We start from the raw sequence: 21,335 nt of genomic DNA, 5'->3' as shown, positions 1-21,335 counted from the left end.
ATGGAGACGGCCTGCCTCCCCCATCTCTCAGGCTGTACAGATGACAGAGGGCTGAGCACTGCTCTGGGCTGTCAGGCCTGGCATTTCACACCGATTACGTCCAGGACTTATGGGCGCCTGGAGCCATGATTCATACCCCAAGGCGCAGAGAGTCCCAGCACTTTAGTTCCCTAGTAATAAAGTGCCTTGCCGAAGGGGAGGCGGTGCTTAACTGATGTCTGCGGTGGGGGTGGGGGTGGGGGTGCAGGAGACCCGAGGTTCATCCATCACCCTCCCTGCCTGGAGAAGGCCAGGCTGCATTTTGCTGAAATGGCTGAAAAGGCCCAGTCTCTTACTCCCTTCCAAAGCCATCAAAGAGCTGAGCTGGCCCTTTGGCCGCAGACTGAGAGAGAGAGAGAAGTCAGGGAGGGTGGAGGTGACTAGAATTATAGAAGCAGGGCTTACTCACATAGGACAACATGTCTGATACCACAGAGCCCAGAAAGGCTCAGCACAGGGCAGGAATATTGGCCAGGCATATGGTGTACACAGTTAGTGCTAGGTAAGGGTGAATCTCTTTTAACAGACAAGGAGACTGAAGATCTGACAGCTGAGTGGCTTGCCCTAGTCACTCCTTCATTAAGGGCCCGAGCCAGCTCAACACCGACCTACCTGTTTCAGAGCCTGGCCTGTCCCCATCAGAGGCCACCGGCTCTGATCATTCCATTCCCCTACAGAGCCTGGCTCTAGCCATCTCGGCTCTCCTTGATGGGGTTTCCCTCTAGGTGGGCGAAAATATCTATTTACCCTGCCATGAAGCGAGTTCCCCTGGTGAGTCTCTAACTAGCTAAATGACTTGTCCTGTCTCGTTGCCGGGAAGCCGCCCACTGGGAAACATGAGCCACTCTGCAAAGGAATATTTAAGCAGTGTTGTCACGGCATACACCAACACAAGTCACCACCGGAGGACCAACAGGGTTGGGACTGTGGGGCTTGGGGAGTCTGCACCCAGTCTGGCAAGGCTGTTCTGGAGGCAAGGCAGGCCCTGTGGTGTTGAATCTGGACTCCCATAGCGAGGTGTCCCTGTGTGGAGTCAGCAGCGTGTGGACTATGTCTAGGGCTGCTGCTCTGTCCAGTTGGACGTCATGGGAGGCTGTCATGCAGTTGTCTCCGAGGTGATGCTCCTTCCTCCCGGGTGGGCAGCACTATTCTATGGACGGGAGTCTTCACACAGGGCTGCACAGAGCTGGCTTGAGCCCAGATGGACAAAATAAGGGGTTGAAGAACAGCTTCTCACAAGCGGAGCCTACTCAGCATCTTCCTCCGGGGGATGTGATGACCACAGTGGGGTTAGCCGGGCTCTGAGGCTGTCGGATGGGGCAGCGTGGGGTGGGTTCTTCCAGAGTGGAGGTGACCTTAGGCAGAGGCTGCAGATTCCACTCACCCTGTAAGAAAGGAACCAGGAGGTAAACTGAGGCTGGAGGGGCCGAGCAAGCGGATCTCTCCCTAACTGGTTGGAGTCTTGTCCTTAAATTCATTTATCCCGTGCTGAACACTCCACACCTCTTCCAAGTCAGCCTTTGAGAGCTACCACCAGAGGATCCATGTCCCTTCCCTAAGCTGTTGTGTCCTCTGGTCAGCCACCTGAAGCCCTCCAGGTCTCTCCACCTCCATGCCTACACTTAATTGTAAACTCCGAAGAAAGGATCAGTCTTTGGAGACAGGCTGTGGCTTTAGCCACTGTCCAACAAGGCTTCTGCAAAAGCCAAGTTCTAGCCATATCCAGCAGTGCCTCAAAAAACTGCTCTGGGGTGAGCAAGCCTCCTCACGGTGTGGGTGTTTGGGTTAACAGTTAATCCGGTACCCAAATGCTTCCAGGAAAGGTCTGTTCACCTCCTCCGGCAGTGCCTGCCTCCCCTGCTAACACAGTGGGCTGGGTCTGTTGACCAGCACTCTGGCTGGCACTGCTGCTGCTGGCTAACTCTGCTGGGAAATAAATGAAGTACCTTTGAATCCCAGCAGGCCTCAGATAAGGAGGGAGAAGCTGCACTGTGGGGCTCTTGTCATAGACTGCTGGTTTCTTGCCTCCCCTGCCCATAGCTCTATTTTTATTCTCTGAGGAAGGTGCAGACATTCAGTCACACACCACCCAGACAGGACTGACGTTAGTCCTCGGTTGTACTGTGCCCAGGAGAAGTGGCCTCCTTGGCCTTCCTGGCAGTATTGCTGGCCTGTTCCTTTACCATCTATCTGTCTGTATGTCTGTCTCTATCACTATATGGTCATTTTCTTAGTTTCATGTGAGCTTGTTGGGAAGATCCTCAACCTACCTAGGGTCTTCCTCAAGATTTGGACAGCCCTGAGATTGGAGAGTCAGATAGCAGTGGGGTTTCTTGGTGTTGGATAAGGGTGAGCTAATGTTGAACATCTGCTGTGACACTCCCCCCCACCCCCCACTCACACCCATGCCTCATACCGGGAAGCGGACAGCAGAGGTCTTGTTGCAATGCATGGAGATTGGAGCGTAGTCATACAGAGCCTTGAGTGTTGCACGACTGAAAGAGTTCCAGGGCACAGAGGCGAACTGCTGGGGGACAGAGGCCTGAGGGCAGGTGCAGACCTCCTCACTGCCGAACCTGGAAGGAAAGAGAATAATAACTCAATTTACAGATAAAACTGAGGGATGGGGACCCAGTACGCCTTCCGACAGTGGCCCATCACCTCTTCCACTGCCTAAGCTGTCTTGACCCTGCTGCCATCTTTTATTTTCACTTTTGATTGTTGAAAATGGCTACTCTGGCCGTAGCTTCTAAGTCAAGAGGTTGATACCGGCCACAGGCACCTCCAAAGACAGACGGTCTGTTGGAATGTATGCTAACCTTGCTCCAAGAACTTAGCTTAGATTCGGTATCTGGCCACCCAGCCTCGTAATAGAAGATGTGGGGCAGGGAGCATGGTGTAGGGTGCAGGGTACAGAGGCTGCCCGTGCTAGGTTCCCAGGGGCAGGAAGCAAGAAGTGCTTCACCTGTTTACTGTGTGGAAGTATTTCTGTAGGAAGCCGTCATCCACGGCACTTTTGCAGAGCTCCAGCTGTGTCTGGGGGTAGTAGTGCACATAGTTGACACACATCTCCTCCGAGATTCCGAACCCTCCCTGCAGGAGAGAAGACCGTCAACCCTCGGCACACCACTCAGCACCCTGCCTGTTTGTGGCTTTCTTGTGATGACTTGTTTCCCTTCTTGCAGCAGGGTGGCATCCAAAACCTCACTGCTTCAGGATAGAGCCAGGAGGGAGCTCCCCCCCCCTCCACTCATGGGGTCTGCTGGTGGCAAGAAGATCAAGAGAGAGAACCAGTGAATAGGCACCAGATAGTGACTTTTAAAAAGGTAGAAACAAAGAGACAGAGCCTTTCTGTTCTTGTCTTATGGGTCACAGCAACTGAATCTTAGGAAGCAGGGGACAAGTCCCTGTGGTCCCAGTGGGAACTGACCTCCCTACACATTACAAACTTCACTGGCTACCAGTCACATTGGTACTGCAGAGAAGCTAGTACCAGGAACAGTCTCGGGAACCCAGGCCACCTATCCATAATATGGGAGAGACAGAGCAAGTGATATTCCTACTGCTTATTTTCTGCTCTCAGAGCTAGTGAACTAACCCCAATGGGAGGCAGGGAGAAAGAACTCTGTCTGCATCAGGGTCAGGAACCAGGCTGAGAGCCTAGCCTAAGGCTGCCTCAGCCTCTCTCCAGGATCTTTGTGAACTTGATGTTGGGAGGGAGATTCTATTTGGCTGATTAGAACTGGTAGAGAGAGAAAGGCCTTTACTAATTCCCGACAGACCCCATGGGCGGCACAAAGCTCAGCTGGCCCCGATGAGTGGTTGGAGCCTGGGCTATCTCCATGGAAGAGCGGAAGAAGGAAGTTCGCCATAAGAAGCAGGCCTGCCCCCTGTGTCTCCCTGCAGTGTCTGCTTGTCCCAAGCCCTCACTTTTCAGCTTTCACAGCTCCCAGCGAGCATGGGATCCCCGCCCCCCACCCCAGCCCTGCCACCTCAGAGATCAAGAATGAGAACATGGCCTGGATGCCAGAGTAGATTCCCCTTCCTCCTCTCTCTCATGTGGAAGGAAGATGCATTTCAAAGGCCACTATCTCTCTGGATCCACAGGTTGTCAGCAGCAGGAAGCTCAGGTCTGCCTTCTGGAAGCTCCCATTTCCTCTGATCTCAGATGAAGACCCTCCCCACCCAGAAGTCATAAGCCCTAAATAGCCAAGGAGGTATCTTGTCCTTGAAACTTGGACTTGAAGACCTAGGATCTGATCCTTTAGTTCCTTGCCAGTCCAGTGGCCGTGAGCATCCCAAGACACGTAAGGCACTGTGAACCTGACAAGGCAGGAACACAGCCCTGGCAGAAGTGTCTCTCCAGAGCAGGCCTAGGGGCCCTCTTCCACCAGCGAGTGGCAGGCGCCTCCCTGCCCCCACCCACAGCAGATGCACCTGCAGAAAGGAGCGAGCGGTGCCTGTGACAGCGTCTGGGGACATGCTTGCCTTAGAGACTGGCACGAGACTAAGACGGATTAAATGTAGGGGGAAGAATCCAGCCACAGCAGGCTGCACAGCATGTAAGTCCAGTGATGAGAAATGTCCAGAGCAGAAACATCTAGAGCATGTGGATGTGTGCTGGGCTGGGTGAGGGGACCTGGACGCGGTAGCTGAGGCTTGACTGTGTGCATGGATTTGTGAACGTGCTTCCAGGCAACGAACTGCGTACTGCACACACTTCAGCTGTGTGAATGTGAATCATCCCACAATAAGGCTATTTAAAGAACACACGTGACACAGAGTGGGGAACCCTGGACTGTGACTGAAGGCACAGGACGCTGTGCAGAGAACAGTGCTACAGGATTGGTCAGAGTCCCTAGGGTTGCAGGGTGCCAGGGTGGGGGGTAGCCCAGACTGGCCCATTTTGAACCTTTACCATTGATGTATTAATTATTGGGTGTACAGGATCAATTAGAAGGTCAGTGGGATTAATGACTGGGAATAGTGTCCCCACTATTTTCCCCACCCCCAGGAAACCATGGAAACCATCTTTCTCCCTGCCCAATGTGCTCAGCTGGATTACACATTTCCTGCATACCTCACCTTTCAAACAGTCCTCCCATGAGGTACTACTCCTCCCCCTGGACTATCCACAGTCCAGCCCCGAACAAGGGGCTGACCACACCCACCTGCCCGGTGCTGCCCACATCCCCACATTCCCTACAACTGAACATCGTAGGCACAACCTCTTTCCTCCGAGGCTCCTGGCTCATGCCCCCAGCCAAAGCACTTTTCCATCTTTCCCAGACCCTCACATCCTTCCTGTCACCTCTGGGAGATGTCTGCTGACATTTCTATGATCCTACCATTTTGGTTATCTCCTGTAGCAGATATCTCCCCAGGTGGACTTTTGAATTGCAAAGTCCTTCCTGGTTCCTGCCATGTCAGAGAGACACTGAAGACATGGGTACCAGTGAGAACCCACCTTAGTGGTTCTTGGATGAAGTTCTGAAGCTGTATTGACAGTGTTACCTCCACATCAGACTCAGTGGGGCAAGTGCAACACAGCATGCTGCCTGTGTAATAGGAACTAGGAGTCTGGGGGAGAAGGGTTGCTAGAGATAGAGGCTCAGAAGCATCCCCTGAGATGGCCGATCCATTTGGGGAATGCAGCCTACACTCAAGCCTGGGAATCGTTAGAAGTCTTTAAGCAGACTCTGTGTGGGGGGTAGCTGGAAAAGCCAGTGTGACTTACCACCGTGGCCAGCGTCTTGTTTTCTGTGTTGTACGTGCACGAAGTGATGAGGACGTCCCCCTGGAGAGAGAGAGACAGCAGACAGTCGGCGCCTGCCCCCTCAGTGCGGACAGCGGTGCTCAGCTCATCTTCACGGTGACCAAGCCACTATGACGTGTGAACTCCCAAGAGGAGCCCAGTACCCTCCCCAGTGAGGTTCAGCATCTAAGCATCCCTGGGACTCATAAGTGGCTTCATGGCCTGGTTGGCCATGTCAGATCCCCAGTTCTGTATGCGCAAAGACAACATCTTGGCACCCCCGTCTCTTTCCATTGTTGTCAGGGGATGAAACTCTTTGGGATTGTGGTTAAGCTAAAGATAGTAAGCAATGTTACCTCTGTACCTGCTGAGCCAGCCCTGTGGACTCTCTCCTGTCCCTCTGCTTTCTGTCTCTTTTGGGCACAGTGCTCTCCAAATATCACCTGCCCCAGACATCCATCCGTGCCAGGCACTCACCTGGTGGACTGTCACAACCTTCTTCAGCATTCTGATCTCCTGGAATCGGGAAGAGAGAAGATGAGAAAGAGCTGTGGGCTCTGATACAGCCACCTTTTTCCTTCCCACAAAACACCCCCTGGGTTGTCAGTTCTGCCTCAGTCTCTTTGGGGATTGTCAGGGCTGACTAAGTGTGGACTTCAATCAGGGGAAGGCAAAATCAATCAGGTTGCCACCAAGACATTGTTGGCACCCAACAGCCTGGGTCAGGGTTCACCACCAAAGGTCAGAGGCCAGCCCTGGGAAACAGAAGGCCTTAGAGGCTGGAAACAGGCAGGTCCTCACCTGGAAGTGGGGACTGTAGTGGTTGTCTCTGTTCACCACTTCCCTCTCTCGGCCATTCCTGACAAGCACAGTAACCACCTTCCGGCCAGTCAGGTGTGTATGAAGCTGGGAGGCAAAGATGTGGATTCCAGAGTCCGGCAGTGCCTGAGGGAAGAGCAGAATCAGACCCCAGAGGAAAGTGACAAGGACCCAGAGCAGAGGCAGCATCCCCCCGACTTCCCAGACCATTTGCTTTTTCTACATGACTCTCTGATCTCTATCATAAACCTGCTTGTTTAAGAGAGTGCTGTGGCCAGAAGCCCAAGACTTTGAAATCTCAACCAGCAGCCAGCCCACAGAGCATGTTCAGGGCAGATGACACCCCAATCCTTTGGTCTCCTTGGGGGTGCCCAAGAGCTGAGTTCTCTTTCTCTTCATCTAGAAGCCCTTTGAAACCCATCCCTTGTTGGCAGAACAGGATCTTCCTTCTCTGTCAATTGATGTGTGCAATTACCACCATATGCAGGGGTCCAGGCAGGGACCTGTGCACAAAACACCATATTCTCTCTGAGGTCACCGTAACCCTGGTCAACAGCAATGGTAGTGGCAGAAAGATCGCCAGCCCTAATGTGAGGAGGCCCCCCTTCCTTATTAAGGCATTAGGGCAGTTCCACGGATCAGCTGTTTCCTTCATCTGTGTTCATATCTTTAGATACCAAGTGTTCTCAGATGCGACATTATACACGCCACCATCCCATTGCCCTGCGTGGTCCTCAGCTCCTCTCATGCTGCCAGCCAGAACTGGAGATCTGGTGCTGGCAGCTGACATCAGAAGACCCTGGACTGCTGTGCTTTCTTCAACTCATCTGCCTTGCCTTCTGAACCTTCTGTCTTGCTCTGTCCCTGCTCGTCACATTGTAGATATCTTTATCCCCCCTCCCTCCCTCACCTTGCAATGAAAACCAGAGGCTTTCAGGACTAAATTGTGACAATAATCTATGCTGGGCCAGGGGCCCTGGCTAATGAGCCAGAGATGGCAGAATGTGATCTGTGGACACAGGTCTAAGAAGCCAGCATCACCCCTCCTGACCTGTCTCTTTTGACTTGGGAGGAAAGTTGATTTCTCATCCTGGCCCCAGGCTAAAGTTTTGGATTGAATATAAGAACAGATGTGTCCAGTGTCTCAGCCTGAAAACATTAGGCCTAGCTAATACTTCAAAGACCAGGTGCTTAGGTAGGCAGGACTCTTGAGAACAGGTGCCATCCATGAGAACACTGGGAAGGAGCATTCACTATGAGCTCTGTGACAAAGAAACCCGGCTCCGCAGTGCAGCTTTGGGTTACATGTCCTCTCTTGGCAGGCCCAGATCTCCCTGTCTGTGATCCAGGAATGTGTACACTTCCGTGACAGGTCACTGTAAGAAGCAGGGAGGCAGCCAGCAGAGAACACAGGACACACAGCAGACAGTAAAGCCACATCTGTGACCTCCAAAGAGCTCCAGACAGTAAGACTTACGGCAGCCAGCCAGAGAAACTTGCAAAGGGCGAGAGCAGATGTTAACCAAAGTGAACAGAGGCTACGGACGACTGAGAGGCACAGGTCTGTGCCTTTGCCTGCCTCCCAAACCACGGGAACTATCACCACTTGTCCTAGCGTGAGTGGGAAGGTGTCACCGACAGTCTAGAGAGGGCTCTGAGAGATCCCCATTGGTGACGGTCCCCACCCTTACTGACCAGTGCGACTCCTCCAGACCTCCATGTCAGGAAATTCCTCACACCAGTACCACAGCAGCTTCTTGCCAGGTGGGAGGAGAGCCCAGCTAAGACAGCGGCCCAGCTGAGGACGAGGGCGGCCTGGCACAGGCAAGGAGCCACTGTCTACTTGCTACAGAAGCCAAGGCCCCTGCTCTGTCACCTTGTGCATGTACAGCCTCAGGGACACTGGGTACTTTGCTGCCTTCACTTAGTCCCTGCCTGTCGGTGAAGGAGGCTGCACATCCTGGAAAAGGTGAGGCCCATCTGGAAGTGTGGATACTCCCATAACAGAAGCAGTTAAAATGTACTGTGTGGGGTTACTAGAGAGATGGCTCAGCTGTTAGAAGTTCTTACTGCTCTTCCAGAGGACTTGGGTTCTGTTCCCAGCATCCTTAGGAGGCTCACAACCACCTAAATCCATCTCCAGAGGATCCAATACCCTTTTCTGGCCTCAGCTGGAACACACATACATACACAGACACAGACACAGACACAGACACAGACACACACACACACACACAGAGAGAGAGAGAGAGAGAGAGAGAGAGAGAGAGAGACAGAGAGAGAGAGAGACAGAGACAGACAGAAGGGGAGGATCACATAACTAAACACACAAATAAACATTTTTAAAGTGACACATTTCAGAAGGGTGGGTGCGTGGGCATGGATCAGTTTTTGCTGGAGACGGTGTGCAGAGACTCAGACAACCTTGATTCTGGGTCAGGGGTCCAAAGTCCTCTTGCTGCTCTCTCCCTGGGTCTTCACAAGCTGCGGGCTGTGTGTAGGACCCTGTGCACTCACCTTCAGGGTGCACTTGTCAGTGCAGTAGCCGGTCAGCACAAAGGCAGTCTCCTGCGGGGGGATGGCCATCAAGGGTGTGTACACTAGTCCAAGCTCCAGGATGCCCGCGTCATAGCGTCGGAGAGCAGCTGTGTAGTGTAGGCGGATGCCAGAGGAGTCTCGCCGGCCTAAGGAGAGGCTTGTGGTAAGCAGCACCCCGAGGCACCCCTGGGGCACAGTGTGCTTAGTCACCCTTTCTGACTGAATAGAGCAGGAAAGAATGGAGTCAGAAGCTGCTCTTAACGCACCTGCCAGCTCTATGGGATAAGGGCCACTGTTGCCATTTACAGATGGAGAAACTGAGGCTGGAGGGTAAATGGAAGACTCTGCCTAGGACCAAGGGTCTGGGAAGCATCTGAACTTGTCCTCAAAACCAAGACCATCAGGCTGGGATGCAGGATGTTGCTATCAATTGAGCAACAGTGTACTGTCTCTATCTCCCCACCCCCAGGCCAACAACATTCAAACTCAAACAGCCCCTTGTGTCTCTAGGCTGATGACATCAGAGGCAAATAATAAAAAGAAGCAGCAATTGGTTAAAATTTAGATGGGGATTAAATAATGAGATAATCGTGGATTTTGATATTAATAGAAAAGCAGCCTGTCTCAGAATTCACCAGCTGACAGGAGCACCCTTATATTTGGCCAAAGATCCATAATTACATGCAGATGATCAAGGAAGACAGACTTCCCTGACACCCAAGGAATTTTCAAAAATCCACTTGCTCTCGGGTCTTAAATGAGCAGTGAATCCCCTATGGATGCTCAGACCACAGCCACTCCCGCCCTCCCTGCATGCTGGAGATAATTCCCAGCATGGAGGCACTGCTGCAGCCAAGAGGACAGTCGCTTAAGACATTAAGTTTGCATTGCCATCCGGGAGCCGAGTGCAGGAGCTGCTGCGGTCTCACCGTGGACACTCTCGTGTCTACCAGGGGCTTTCTACTCCTTATTTGCACAGATGAAGATAAGTATCATTCAGAGGGAGAGGGAGAGGAGGGATGCCAGGGAGAGAGAGGGAAGGGAGACATTTGATGGGAAATGGGGTACAAGAGCAAAGAAATACTTAGTTTCCTTTTCTCCAGCTCTGTGCCAGGTGGGGGGGACAGAAGCAGGTGTGGCCCTGGACTGAGAATTTCTGAGCTAACTGGACAGCTTGGGCCATCTAAACACATGACACAGCTAGGCAAAGAACGTGTTCAGAGCACTCCAGTGACGGGCTGGCTAGCTGCAGGCAGGGCCCTTGGGCTGCTGGGTCTCAGGCCTGCTGTGGTGCCCTGGTCGGAGGTAGACGACATCCTGCCTACCCCATGGGACTTGTGAGGTTCTCTCTCCACTGAGTGTTCAGATGCTCAACAGCACAGCACCAAGTCCTGCTCCGGGGGCCATGGCAGACATCACTAATCAATTACAGCACCAGCTTGAGAGGGCACCCAGAACCCCAGGCTGGGAACTTATTAGGATTTCGACTACAATAAAATAGACAAGGAGCAAAGGCCTGTGTGGTCTCTGGTCTGCACACACATCCTGCTTCCTCTGTGCCTCGACAGGCTGCACCGAAGCATCTGAGAGATTGAAGCAGGGTCAGGAGATCTGCTCTCAACACTCATACCTTGGATCTTCCTTGGATTGTGGTAATGAACTTCCAATCGGAGAAACCGGGAGGACTCCGAGCCCCCAAAGGAGACACCAGCTTCTTCTGGGTAGTAAAATGCCTGTGCAGGACAGGAGGATTAGACAGGGGTCCTTCAGGTCTCTGGGGCAAACCTGGTCAGCACAGGGGCCTAAGCAGAGAAGCTCAGCTAGTGGCCAGGTTAGGATTCTCCCCTGGGGCTAAGTGCACGTTGCTGTTACACACTCAAGGTCAGGAGGGCCCTGAACCTGAGCTGAGCTGCCCTCCCAGACCTTCCAGTCCTGCCCTCAACATCCTCTGGCCTGGGGACCTAGAAGGGGCTTGATAAGACTCTTGGGCGTGGTCTGTTGACACCTTGCCTGGCCACAGGCAGCCCTGGGGTCATGCTGTGCACAGAACTCAGGTCCTTGTAAGTGCTGAGCCAGCGATGAGCGGGTGCGTGCATGTGATCATGTGCGGGTTTCATAGAAGGCTGCAAGGAGCTTTTGTGGCCTCCAAAGAGCAAAAGCACAAGCCTCCTAGAGGTGACTGGGGCTGCGTGGAGCCTGCCTTCTGTTGGTGCCTGGCGTGCCTCCCTCCCATCTCTCTCTTGGGACATTTTAAGATATAGTTTTGTGAAGATGGGTGCAGGGGACTCCAAAGTTAGAATCCCGAGGACTCCAAGGGAGGCCTGGGATTGTGCAGTAGTGTCCTAATAACTTTAAACTGCCGAGTTGACAAAGCCTGGACTCCTCAGAGACAGCCTCAGCCGTCAGATTGGCCCGTGGGCTCATCTATGAGGTTCGCTTTATTCTTAACTGATTTAAGGGGGCAGAGCAAGTGTGTGCAGCACCATGCTCCGGGCCGTGTAAGAACACTGTCTGAGTATAAGACAGCCTGCAAACCAGCTAGTGAGCAGCCATCCTCCATGCCTCCTGCTCTTCTTCCTTGGCTGTGAGTTCCTTGGTCAGGGGTGATGTGGTATATCAAGCAGGCCCGCCCCTGAGCTCCTGCCTTGACGTCCCTTAGTGATGGACCCGTGGCCTGAAAATGTATCCAAGGAAATCCTTTCTTCCCCGAGTTGATTTTGGCCATGGGATTTCTCACACCACCAGAAAAACTAGAATGGGAAAAATAGCAATATGTACAGACCTTGGCGCCCAGGGCCCATGCCGCCAGCACGTGTCGACAGTAGTTGAGTCGCTCAGGTTTCATTTTGGATTCACAGGGTCCGTTGATCTCGGGGAAGTCCTCAGACTCAGGTGTACATTGGAAGACCTCCATGTGGTGCACCATGGCCTCATTGCCCTCCGTGACAATGGCCTCATACTGCAGAGGGACAGACCACCCTGAACTGGGAGCCCAGCCCCTGCCTAACCCTCCCAGGTCCTTAGCTGCCCTGCTGTAAATGAGAAGGCAACCTCAGGTACTTCAGGGTTTCTGGTTCAGAGCCAGGAGGTAACAGAACCTGCAAAGAGCTCCAGGCTTATTCCTGATGGAACTAGGAAGTGCGGAGAGATGACTCTGTGTGTATGGATGGCTCTGGGCCACTGCAGCTCCACTGGGAGACAAAATGGCCCCCAGGCTAGAGCCTGGGCCTCAAGGACAGCTACACAACCAGGCTACTCTTCCCTGTGTGACCCTGGGCACTCCCATGACCTTTCCCAGTTATTCTCTTCTAGAACAGGGATTGGGACTTCTGTGATGAAGTTCCTAGTCGCAGCTTTGGAGCAGCTGAGCTGAGTGGAGGTGGCCGGAAAGATTGACAGGTGTTCTGACCTCAGGACAATTGCAGAAGTAAACAAAACAAAACAAAACAAAACAAAAAACGAAAGGAAACAAAAAAAAAACCTTTGCTCCAGGCAGGGAATATTCATCTCGGGGACCCTGAGGCAGATGGTGAGCAGGGACAGGGTGGGGCACAGGAGACTAGTACATATGTGCTATTTCTAAGGGAGTCAGGCCAGCACCTCAGATTCATGCAAGTCTGGGCCCCCAGTTTACCATGATGATGTGGCGTCGGGGGAAGTGCAGGGGTAGCTCAGTGATGTAACACCAGTATGTGGTCTCACTGTCGGGGATGAGGACATCAGGGGCCCGGATATCCATGGTTTGTACATCCTCAGGCATGGCTGGAGTGGGGACCTCAGGCTTCAGAAGCTGCACCCGCTGCAGCCCTGTATGCAGGCCCGAGGTGTTGATGGCCTCCAGCGACTGGAATGGCTCTTCCAGGATCCCGTACACTAGATGGACGGTGTCATCCTGCAGCCCAGACACAAACAGTTGATTGCTCACTCAGCCAGCCTAGGGTCTACGGTGAGTGAAGAGAACACGGCCACATGCCATCTGCTCCTACCTGGTAAAGCTCCTCGCTGTCACCTTAGCAAATGAGAAGACCATGAAGCTCTGCTGGCCCCAGGCTGCTTCGGAAACCCTGTTCCCACCCGTGGAACACATTTATTTTCTTTCTCATGCACTTTGCATTTGCTTAGTTAGCATCCGACCATGGGGCCCTGCTATAAGGCAGGCTGGGACTCTTACTTCTATGAACCCCAAGTTCACTGGGGGCAGGGGAAAGATACTGGTTGGTTCACAACTGAGGAGTGTGTGGCTACCTAGGGAGCCAAGAAACTAATCTTGGGAACCTCGAGTTCGACAGGGAGCCGGGTAATTGAGTCTCCCCCAAGCCCCAGGTGCCGGACGTGTAAAAGTCTACAGGCGATTGCTGTGATGAGGACCTAGCCAGACCACAGAGATGGGTTGGTTTCCTCACAGGTTGCTATGGACAGAGGCTGGCAGCTCTGGGTGGATACTTTGCTGGAAATGCCAGCAGCTCCTTCCTGGGTGGGTACCCAGGGATGTACATTCATGGTGGACAGACAGTATGCTCTGGTTGGTAGGAGCCCCAAGGACTGTTCTTGGGAAAGACATCTTGCAAGTTCTATGCACAAGTCTCTGTCCCCAGAACATGCAAATATCGGCCTGTCCTGTGGTGCATTCTGGAAGGTTCTCTGACTTCTCTTGCCTTGTCTACAGGAGGGTGAAGACTTAGATGACTCATTTCCAATGGTCTTGCCCTAACCTCTTTGTGTCATGAGCTCCTGGGCTATTCTATTCCCTCTTTGGTAAACATTCCTCATTTGTTTTCTTGGAATCTGGATTTGTCTGCTTGACATCCATTAATCAGTCACAGATCTAAGCAAATGGCCAGCCATTTACCCCTTCCCTGGTCACATCTGAAATATCCATGTTGTGAGGAGCTTTTCTGGAGCTACATGCTGCGGGAGAGCTAGAGCCTCTTTCTTACAACAGCTTCCATCTGCCAAACGGCTCTCCTGTGTGTGAGCTCCGCCTCAGGCTCCACGGAGGGAGGGGCCTTGGCCTGATATTTTAGAATGCAGGGACAGTTCAGAAAAACATCTCTTGCACTGGGTGGCCTACCTCAATGACATAATCCTTGGGGTCGCAGGTGACAAAGGGCCTCTTGAAGAGCAGGGTTAGGCTATTTGGAGTCTTCTTTGCCTGGAGCAGCTGGTAGTCCTGCTGGGAATCCCGATGGATCTGCCCTTCCTGGTCACTCCAGGCATCCTACAGAGACAGGCTTAGGGTTTGAGCAGGAAGGAACCCCACCCCCAGCAGAGCACACTTCTCTACTAGTCCTTGTGAGTACCCTACCCCTAGTGAGTCAGTCACCAGCCCCACAGAATACCCAGCACGGCTAGGAGGCTGCTGAGTGTCACTTCTGTTGGATTTTGTTTGTCTCATTCTTTTTCCATGTTGGGATCAAACCCAGGGCCCTTATGTAAGGGGATCAGGCCTCCCTTGAACCAAGTTTCCTAGCCCTCCATATCTAGCCTGTTACCAGTCCTACCTGAAGTTGCACCCACATTCAGCTTCCTTTCAATCTGCCACATGTAAGCTGGGTACCTGAGATTCCCAGAGACAGTTAGCCAGACAGGTTCTCATGGCTTAAAGTGAGACCTGGAGAACTGTACTGCATTGTTAAGGTGACCATGGCTTCTGACAGGACTGCACACCAGGATCAGACATTTGAGACTAGAGCCTTGGACCTACACCTAGATGATGGAACCAGAGTGGGGAAAGGCAGGTAGCGTTTAAGGTGGCACTCACTCACTCAGGTGTGAGCCCCGTACTTGCTAACATTGAGAGCAAACACTGCCTTAAATACTATACCATAGGAATCTCTTACTCTAGGCTAGCCTTGCCTGGAGAGAGTAAACTGGGGTCTGGGGTGGGAAGGCTGCCTCAGCCACACTGGCAGCAAGCAAGAGAGAGCTTTCCTCAGAATAGCTCCTAGAGCCTAGATCCTAGGTCCAGGTCTCCTTGCCTTCACCCGCAAGGCTCCAGGCCAGGGTAAGGGAAGCAGGCTGTGGGGTGGCATCCAGTAAGTGGGCCTCCCTTTGAGTTCGTGAGCATAGCCGGCCTCTGCTGTGAGGACTGTTGGGGCTGTTTCTATTTAGTTTTACCTCCAGGGCTATCGCAGCTTAGAAAAGCAAAGCCTGTAAGAAATTAGCAAAACTTCCCCTGGGGACAGCCTCATGGCGACACTCCTGATGGAGAGCTGCCGACATGTACAGCAGGACCAGCTAGGTGCTGGCATTGCCGCTGGGACTCCACAGTGTGTACCCGAGTGAGCGCACTGCTGCCCAAGAGCTCCATTTCTGATGTCTGTGTTCAAAGGAATTCGCTATGCAAACAAACCTGGCAGGGGTGGAAAAGGCCCCCTTGGCGGTGGAAGCTTGGGAAAGCTGCTCAGGGAAGGAGGGGGGAAGGCATGACAGCCCCTCTGGGCTCTTCTGACTCCCACACACCTCACACCGACTGTGAATCCGGCCAGTGTGCAGTCAGCCCTGCTCTGTCACCCTGCCTGACAGGTAGGAGCAAATGGTGGCCTCGCTGTGAAACAGGGAGAGTGGCTGCCTGCAGCCACGTTGAGCTCCAGAAAGCATCTCCTAGTCAGGTTTAGTGGCTCACACCTGTAATCCCAGCACTGGAGAAGTTGAGGCAGGAGGATTACCACAAAGCTGAGGCTAGCCTGGTATGAAGAAGGTGCCTTCTGATCTGATAAGGGAAGTCTTTGACCATCTCTCTCTTGTAGATGCAGAGTTAGATTCTATCCCAAAGAGACCCTGATGGTTCGTCCTTCTGCAGAGGAAGGAGGAAGAGTACAGCCACAGGAGATTGTGTGGGTGTCTATCCCCCCTCTACTGATCCCTGTGGCTGGTAGGGGGCCCTGACGGATGCTCCAGTGGGTAGGAGATTTCCTGTTTGCTACCCTAGAGTGCAGATCTTCAGGTAGATTTTGAACAGAAGGAACCAGAGGTATTCTGTTGGCCTGGGCTCAGCTTGTGTGGTGAGGGTGGGGTTGTCCCACACCTGGGTTGCAATGGTAACTGTGGCTACCTTCACCATCATCGAGTATAGCACAGAAGGCCTGTGTGCTGTGTCCCAAGCTGGTGTGTACGCTGCCTGCTCTACAAGCCGCATGCCACCTGGCCCACGAAAGGTGCACGTGTACTGGTAGTATGGCATGGAGTTGTTATTTGTGAAATTGGAGGATATGCAGGGTCTGTACTTGTGTGTTTGTGTGTGTGGGCGGGAGGGAATCATGGCCTCCATATGCCCTCACTGTCCTTGGGATTGCTGCAACCATTAATTGGGGGTGCAGTCAAGGACTTCCAGAAGAGCCTACTTACTGTGAGTGTCCTTATGATGCTGAAGGCTTAATTCAGATTAGTGACATCAAACATAGAAGCAGTAGGTAAGCTTTCTTTGCTGATTGCAGAGCATGGCTGTATGAGGCTAGCCAGCCTGGGGGGCGGGGGGAGGGGGGACGGTTGAAGTATGGACGTGAGGACGAGACAGAAAGATGACAGAGGACTCACCGCAAAGTAGGCCCTGTCGCCATCAGTCCAGAGCATGATGAGGTCCGCGTTCTCCATCTCTCCTCGATCCGACATTCCAAACAGGACCCCAGCCCTCAGCCCTCGCACCTGGAGCTGGAAATGGATGGTCTCCTGGACGTAGCTGACGTTCCATGAGAGCTCTAAAATCCCTTCAGGGTCCAGGGGGATGTGGTAGGGGAAGGGGCTCTCTGGAGGCTCCGAGCCCTGCAGCGCAGCCACCAGGATGACCAGGAAGATGGCCACGGCGGTGCCGTACATGGAGGCCGCCTCACGGACGCTGGGGCTTGGGAGACCGCTCCAGCAAGGCTGGTGGCTGTGATGAGGTTGCATGGCTAGGATGAGCACCCCAGCCCCACTGGGCCATTTAAGCCTGTCCAGTGGGGTTGGGCCAGGCTGCACCTAATCACATTTGTCTGGTGGGGAATTGAATTGTCCTGGTGGCCCTCCCACCAGCCCATGCCCTGGAGCAAACACTTTGCTTCCACCCTCCGCTAATGGGCACTAATGACGCATGGACATCATCAGGAGAATCGAAGCAGAACGGCTGATGTCCTCCGACAAATCTCTGATGCCTGCTGGAAACAGCTACCTTCTGCAGACATGGGTCCTAAGGACACCTCCAGTTGGGCCCTGCTGAGGGCCACACAGGTAGCCCAGTACCATGTCCTCTTCACCTGCTCTGACTGAGGTCCAAGGGGCTCTTTCCTGAGTGACAGTGAGTGGCGGGTCCCTGGCTCCTGTTTTTTACAATACTGAAGGGTGGATAAGTTTCAAACTAAAAATAAAAGACAGTCCCCAAATAGTCCGTGTTTAGACACTCTCTCCAAGGCCTGCTGTTCCCACTTTTTCTCCTGTTTCCCCATGGGCTCCAGCTGGTGCCACGGCTGCTTCAGAAGGAGTGGGTGCAGAGATAGCACAGGGCGGGCAGAAGGGGGGTGAGTGGGCACTTGTGGCTGTGGGGACAGTCCTTAGGGAAAAGGAGGATGGGGGACCCACCTATTGCCATCTGACTAAAGCTCTCAAACCCAGGGCTTCCTCTCACTTCTCAGGTCAGCTGCCCCCAGCACTATTTCTCCCATATCTGCCACAGGGCCTCTGCACAAGCTGACCTTCCTAAGGCTCAGCCCTGTCTGTCTCATGATGAGAACCGGCACTTTCCAGGTCTCCTGCTTGTATCCAAAGCCATCCACCTCTGTGCCTCACTGTGACTATAGGTCCCTCCAACCTAGTTGTGAGTCCTTCTCTCCTTCCTTCTTTCCCTCTTTTTCCTCCTGCTTCTTTCTCAGAAACACAGTAGCCCCAGCCTGAACCTCTGCCAGCAAGGCCCATTCTTCATGAGCTCTGGACCACAGAGGAAAAGGGGCCTCAGTCCTGCACACAGGCGAAATTTCCAGATAGTCCCAGCTTTGCTCTGGAAAGCGATAGGCAGAATGTGCAGAGCTAATGGGCACATTGTTCTGCACAAGCCAGGGCAGGAGTCACAGGCTCCAAGTAGGCCGTGGCTTAGCTAGCCACAGCCTGGTCTTCAGTGAGCCCTAAGGGCCACCTGGGGCAGCAAGGGCCAGGTTGTCTCCTAAGAAGGGTAGGGGTGCTGGCAGGAGCCTGACCGCAGCGAGGGGTGTGCCTTTCCTGGATCCAATGTGAGAGCAACAGTTGCTCTTGGTGCTTGGAGAAGCACGGTTCTTAGTAAACAGCAGAGTGGTATGCGCGCGCGCACGCACGCACGCACACACACACACACACACACACACACACACACACACATTTATTTTTAACAGATTCAAAAAGCACTCCCGTTCTGCAGCTAGGAACAAGGCTGGAATGCTGGCAGAAGTGATTCAGCCAACTTCAGAAGTAACAATTACCCAGTCTTGGTAGGTTCCAGGAGAGAGAAGCAGGCCTGCCTGCTTTGCTGCCTTTGAGAGACCCGCCTGTGGTTGTCCCCACCTGACACACAGGGGATAGAGCCACACAGAGGGGAAGATGGGTTCCCAGGGTCACGCAGCCATCTGTGGCAGGGCAGGGCAGGGTAGGGCAGAGACAGGACAGCATTCAGGGACCCCAAAATGGGTTCTCTTAGCAACATAAGGGGTAGAAGTGTAGCCTGAGATCCCAAATCAGGAAAATCCCACAGGAGACTCAAGGATGTGCTGACCAGAACTAATACCTGGAAGAAAAACCAGATGTGGAGGCAGAGCCAGCAGGGCCCATGGGCCTCTATAGCTAGCATTTCTATGTATGTATGTATGTATGTATGTATGTATGTATGTATGTGTGTATGTAGGTATGTGTGTGTGTATGTATGTATATATATATATGTATATGTATATACATATTATTTGTGTATTGTTTTTGACGCAGATTCTCACTATGTAGAGCAGGCTGTCTTTGAACTCACAGAGATCTGCCTGCTTGCCTCTGCCTCCTGTATGTTGAATTTAAAAGTATGTGCCGTCACACTCAGGCCTGGGTGCTGGGAATTTGAACTCAGGTCTTCATGCTCATGAGCAAGCATTTTAACCGCCTGAGCCCTTCCCCCCAGCCCTTACGTTTCAGTGATTTTTTTAAAGTTTTATTTATTGTTGATATCATTATTTTCCCTTCCTTTTATTAGTCTTGATCTGTCCCTGAAGAGGGAACAGTGGCGAGCTGTCCTGTCTGTCCCAGGTGCTCTGAATGGCTCCACGCAGAGCTGACTGGACTCTCCTCCTTGTAGTGTTTGGGAGATCTGGTGCTGGGGGTGTCGCCCTTTCTTCTCTTCTGCTACCCCCTGTACCCCCACCCTGGTGACTACGTCAGCTGCCTTCCCATGGTGGGGGTGGGCTGGGGGTGGCACCCAGGATGTCACTGTCACCATGTCAGGAAATAGACTCGGTGAGCTGCTAAATGCCTGGCTTCGCTCCAAGCCTCATCGACGACGATGGCTGACCTCATTTAGAACCAATTTCAGCGTTTTAATAAGCCCCTTGCCTTCCCGAATTTCTCTGATGTTGGAGGCCTTTGGGAGCTGTAATCCCCCACGGGCTCTGCCTTGTGAGGCCATCTGTGGCTACGTCCTGACTGTGGGCGGTGACAACCAGCAGTGCAGCTACCGGAGTGGGGGCATGGACTAGTCAGGCAGCTCTGCAGCAGGGCCACAGGACCACACAGTCCCAGCCTGAAGCTGAGCTCCTACGGACTTCCTTGGGACAGATCAATATCAACCTTGTGACAGGCAACATGTCTTCTTGGGGAGTTGTCTTCTGTCCCCTCACCCTAAGCACAGTGGCTGTGACTGAAGGTTGAACAGGCATGTTCTCCCAGTACAAAGCCCAGGAGGAAGCAGGAGGAAGCCATGACACATCTGTGCTTTGAGATGTCCAGCACCAGGAACAGCGGCCATGAAAGGATCAGCAGGATGGGGAGCAGTGGAGTCCACTCCAGCACTGCTGGAACCCCCGGCAGCATCCAGGAGCAGGGCCAGGAAGATAATGTATGCGAGCACACCCTCATGTGAACCTGAGCACGTCTCCATGAATAAGCCTTCAAGAGTGAGTGACCCACACCTTGATAGCTCCTTCGGACTCCATCTTTTCTGAGTGTATTGAGTAATGAGAAGGAGAAGGGGGAGGCAAACTCCCCCCTCCACACCACATATCACACACCACACACATACATCCACATATGCCCCACATGCACCTCATACCACCCCCGACACCACACATAGCACATACATACCATATACACAATACACACACACACCACACAGCATACACAACACACATATACATCACACACATACACACACTACATACTACACACACATATTGCACATATCCCTCCCACACCCATACATATACATATACTGCACACTACACCAACAAACTGTTTGCTTCTTTTTTGAGGCCACACAGCACATGGAAGTCAACAGCTTAGTCATCTCAGAGATCACCAACTCTACAGTCTTTCACCCACTGCCGACCCAAATCTGCCAATCTAAAGAGGTGAAGCCTATCCCCCAAGGATATCCCTGTAGCAACTCTACTGGAATGATTCCACAGCAGCTGGATAGCCAGGGATCCAAGGCCGGAAGAGTACCAGAGAGAGCATGTGATTGGTACCCCCACCCTCAAGGTGCTTCCTGGTTCCCAGGGTATCATGGGATTGACATCATGTTCCGATGTCTGTATCCAATCCCAGGAATAGGTAAGGTCACAGGGCAGAGGGATTGTAGGTATGACTTAGTAGAGTGTAGTCATGTGGACATATATGTTTGTATGTGTATGCAAGGGGGCAGTGCATGTGCATTGGTATGTGGAAGCCAGGGAACAACCTCAGACATTCTTCCTCAGGTGCCAAGAACCATTTGGTTGTTGTTGAGACCGGATCTCTCACTGGCTTGGAGTCACCAAGGAGGCTAGGCTGGCTGGCCAGTGATCCCTAGAGATCCACCCGCTTCTGCCTGAACCCCAGCATTAGGGGTACGAGCCACCATGCTACTTGTCAGTGGGTCCTGATGATTGAACCCATGTCCTCAGACTTATACAGGGAAAACTTTACCAGACATGCCACTCTCCAGGCTGGGCTGGGGATCTTGAAGGGAGAGATGGTCCTAGGTCATCTCAGTGAACCCAGCAGAGGAAGGAAA

General features: G+C 52.9%; 1 protein-coding gene across 1 annotated transcript; it reads right to left on the bottom strand.

Annotated features, from left to right (window-relative positions):
• Positions 1-1,289: 1,289 nt before the first annotated feature.
• Positions 1,290-17,038, bottom strand: Dbh (dopamine beta-hydroxylase). The gene is made up of 12 exons (XM_052181078.1): positions 16,688-17,038; positions 14,223-14,369; positions 12,786-13,043; positions 11,934-12,110; positions 10,782-10,884; positions 9,131-9,297; positions 6,596-6,739; positions 6,272-6,310; positions 5,777-5,836; positions 3,005-3,132; positions 2,456-2,615; positions 1,290-1,424 (listed from the first exon to the last, which is right to left on the bottom strand). Exons 1-12 carry the CDS (start codon positions 17,036-17,038, stop codon positions 1,290-1,292), a joined length of 1,869 nt encoding a protein of 622 aa, XP_052037038.1.
• Between the last annotated feature and the right edge of the window lie 4,297 nt (positions 17,039-21,335).

The sequence above is a fragment of the Apodemus sylvaticus genome, chromosome 5 (assembly GCF_947179515.1).
Source record: "Apodemus sylvaticus chromosome 5, mApoSyl1.1, whole genome shotgun sequence".
In the NCBI taxonomy this organism is placed as follows: domain Eukaryota; kingdom Metazoa; phylum Chordata; class Mammalia; order Rodentia; family Muridae; genus Apodemus; species Apodemus sylvaticus.
Note: the sequence above shows the minus strand (reverse complement) of the source record. Positions and strands in the feature narration are given on the sequence as shown.

Bases quoted from the DNA above. Each gene is read 5' to 3' on its own strand.
- Dbh (XM_052181078.1), bottom strand. From the start codon at position 17,038: ATGCAACCTCATCACAGCCACCAGCCTTGCTGGAGCGGTCTCCCAAGC. The intron at 14,370-16,687 runs GTGAGTCCTCTG...CTGTCTCTGTAG, and splicing joins GCGACAGGGCCTACTTTGCG to GATGCCTGGAGTGACCAGGA. The intron at 6,311-6,595 runs GTGAGGACCTGC...TCCCGATTCCAG, and splicing joins ACTACAGTCCCCACTTCCAG to GAGATCAGAATGCTGAAGAA.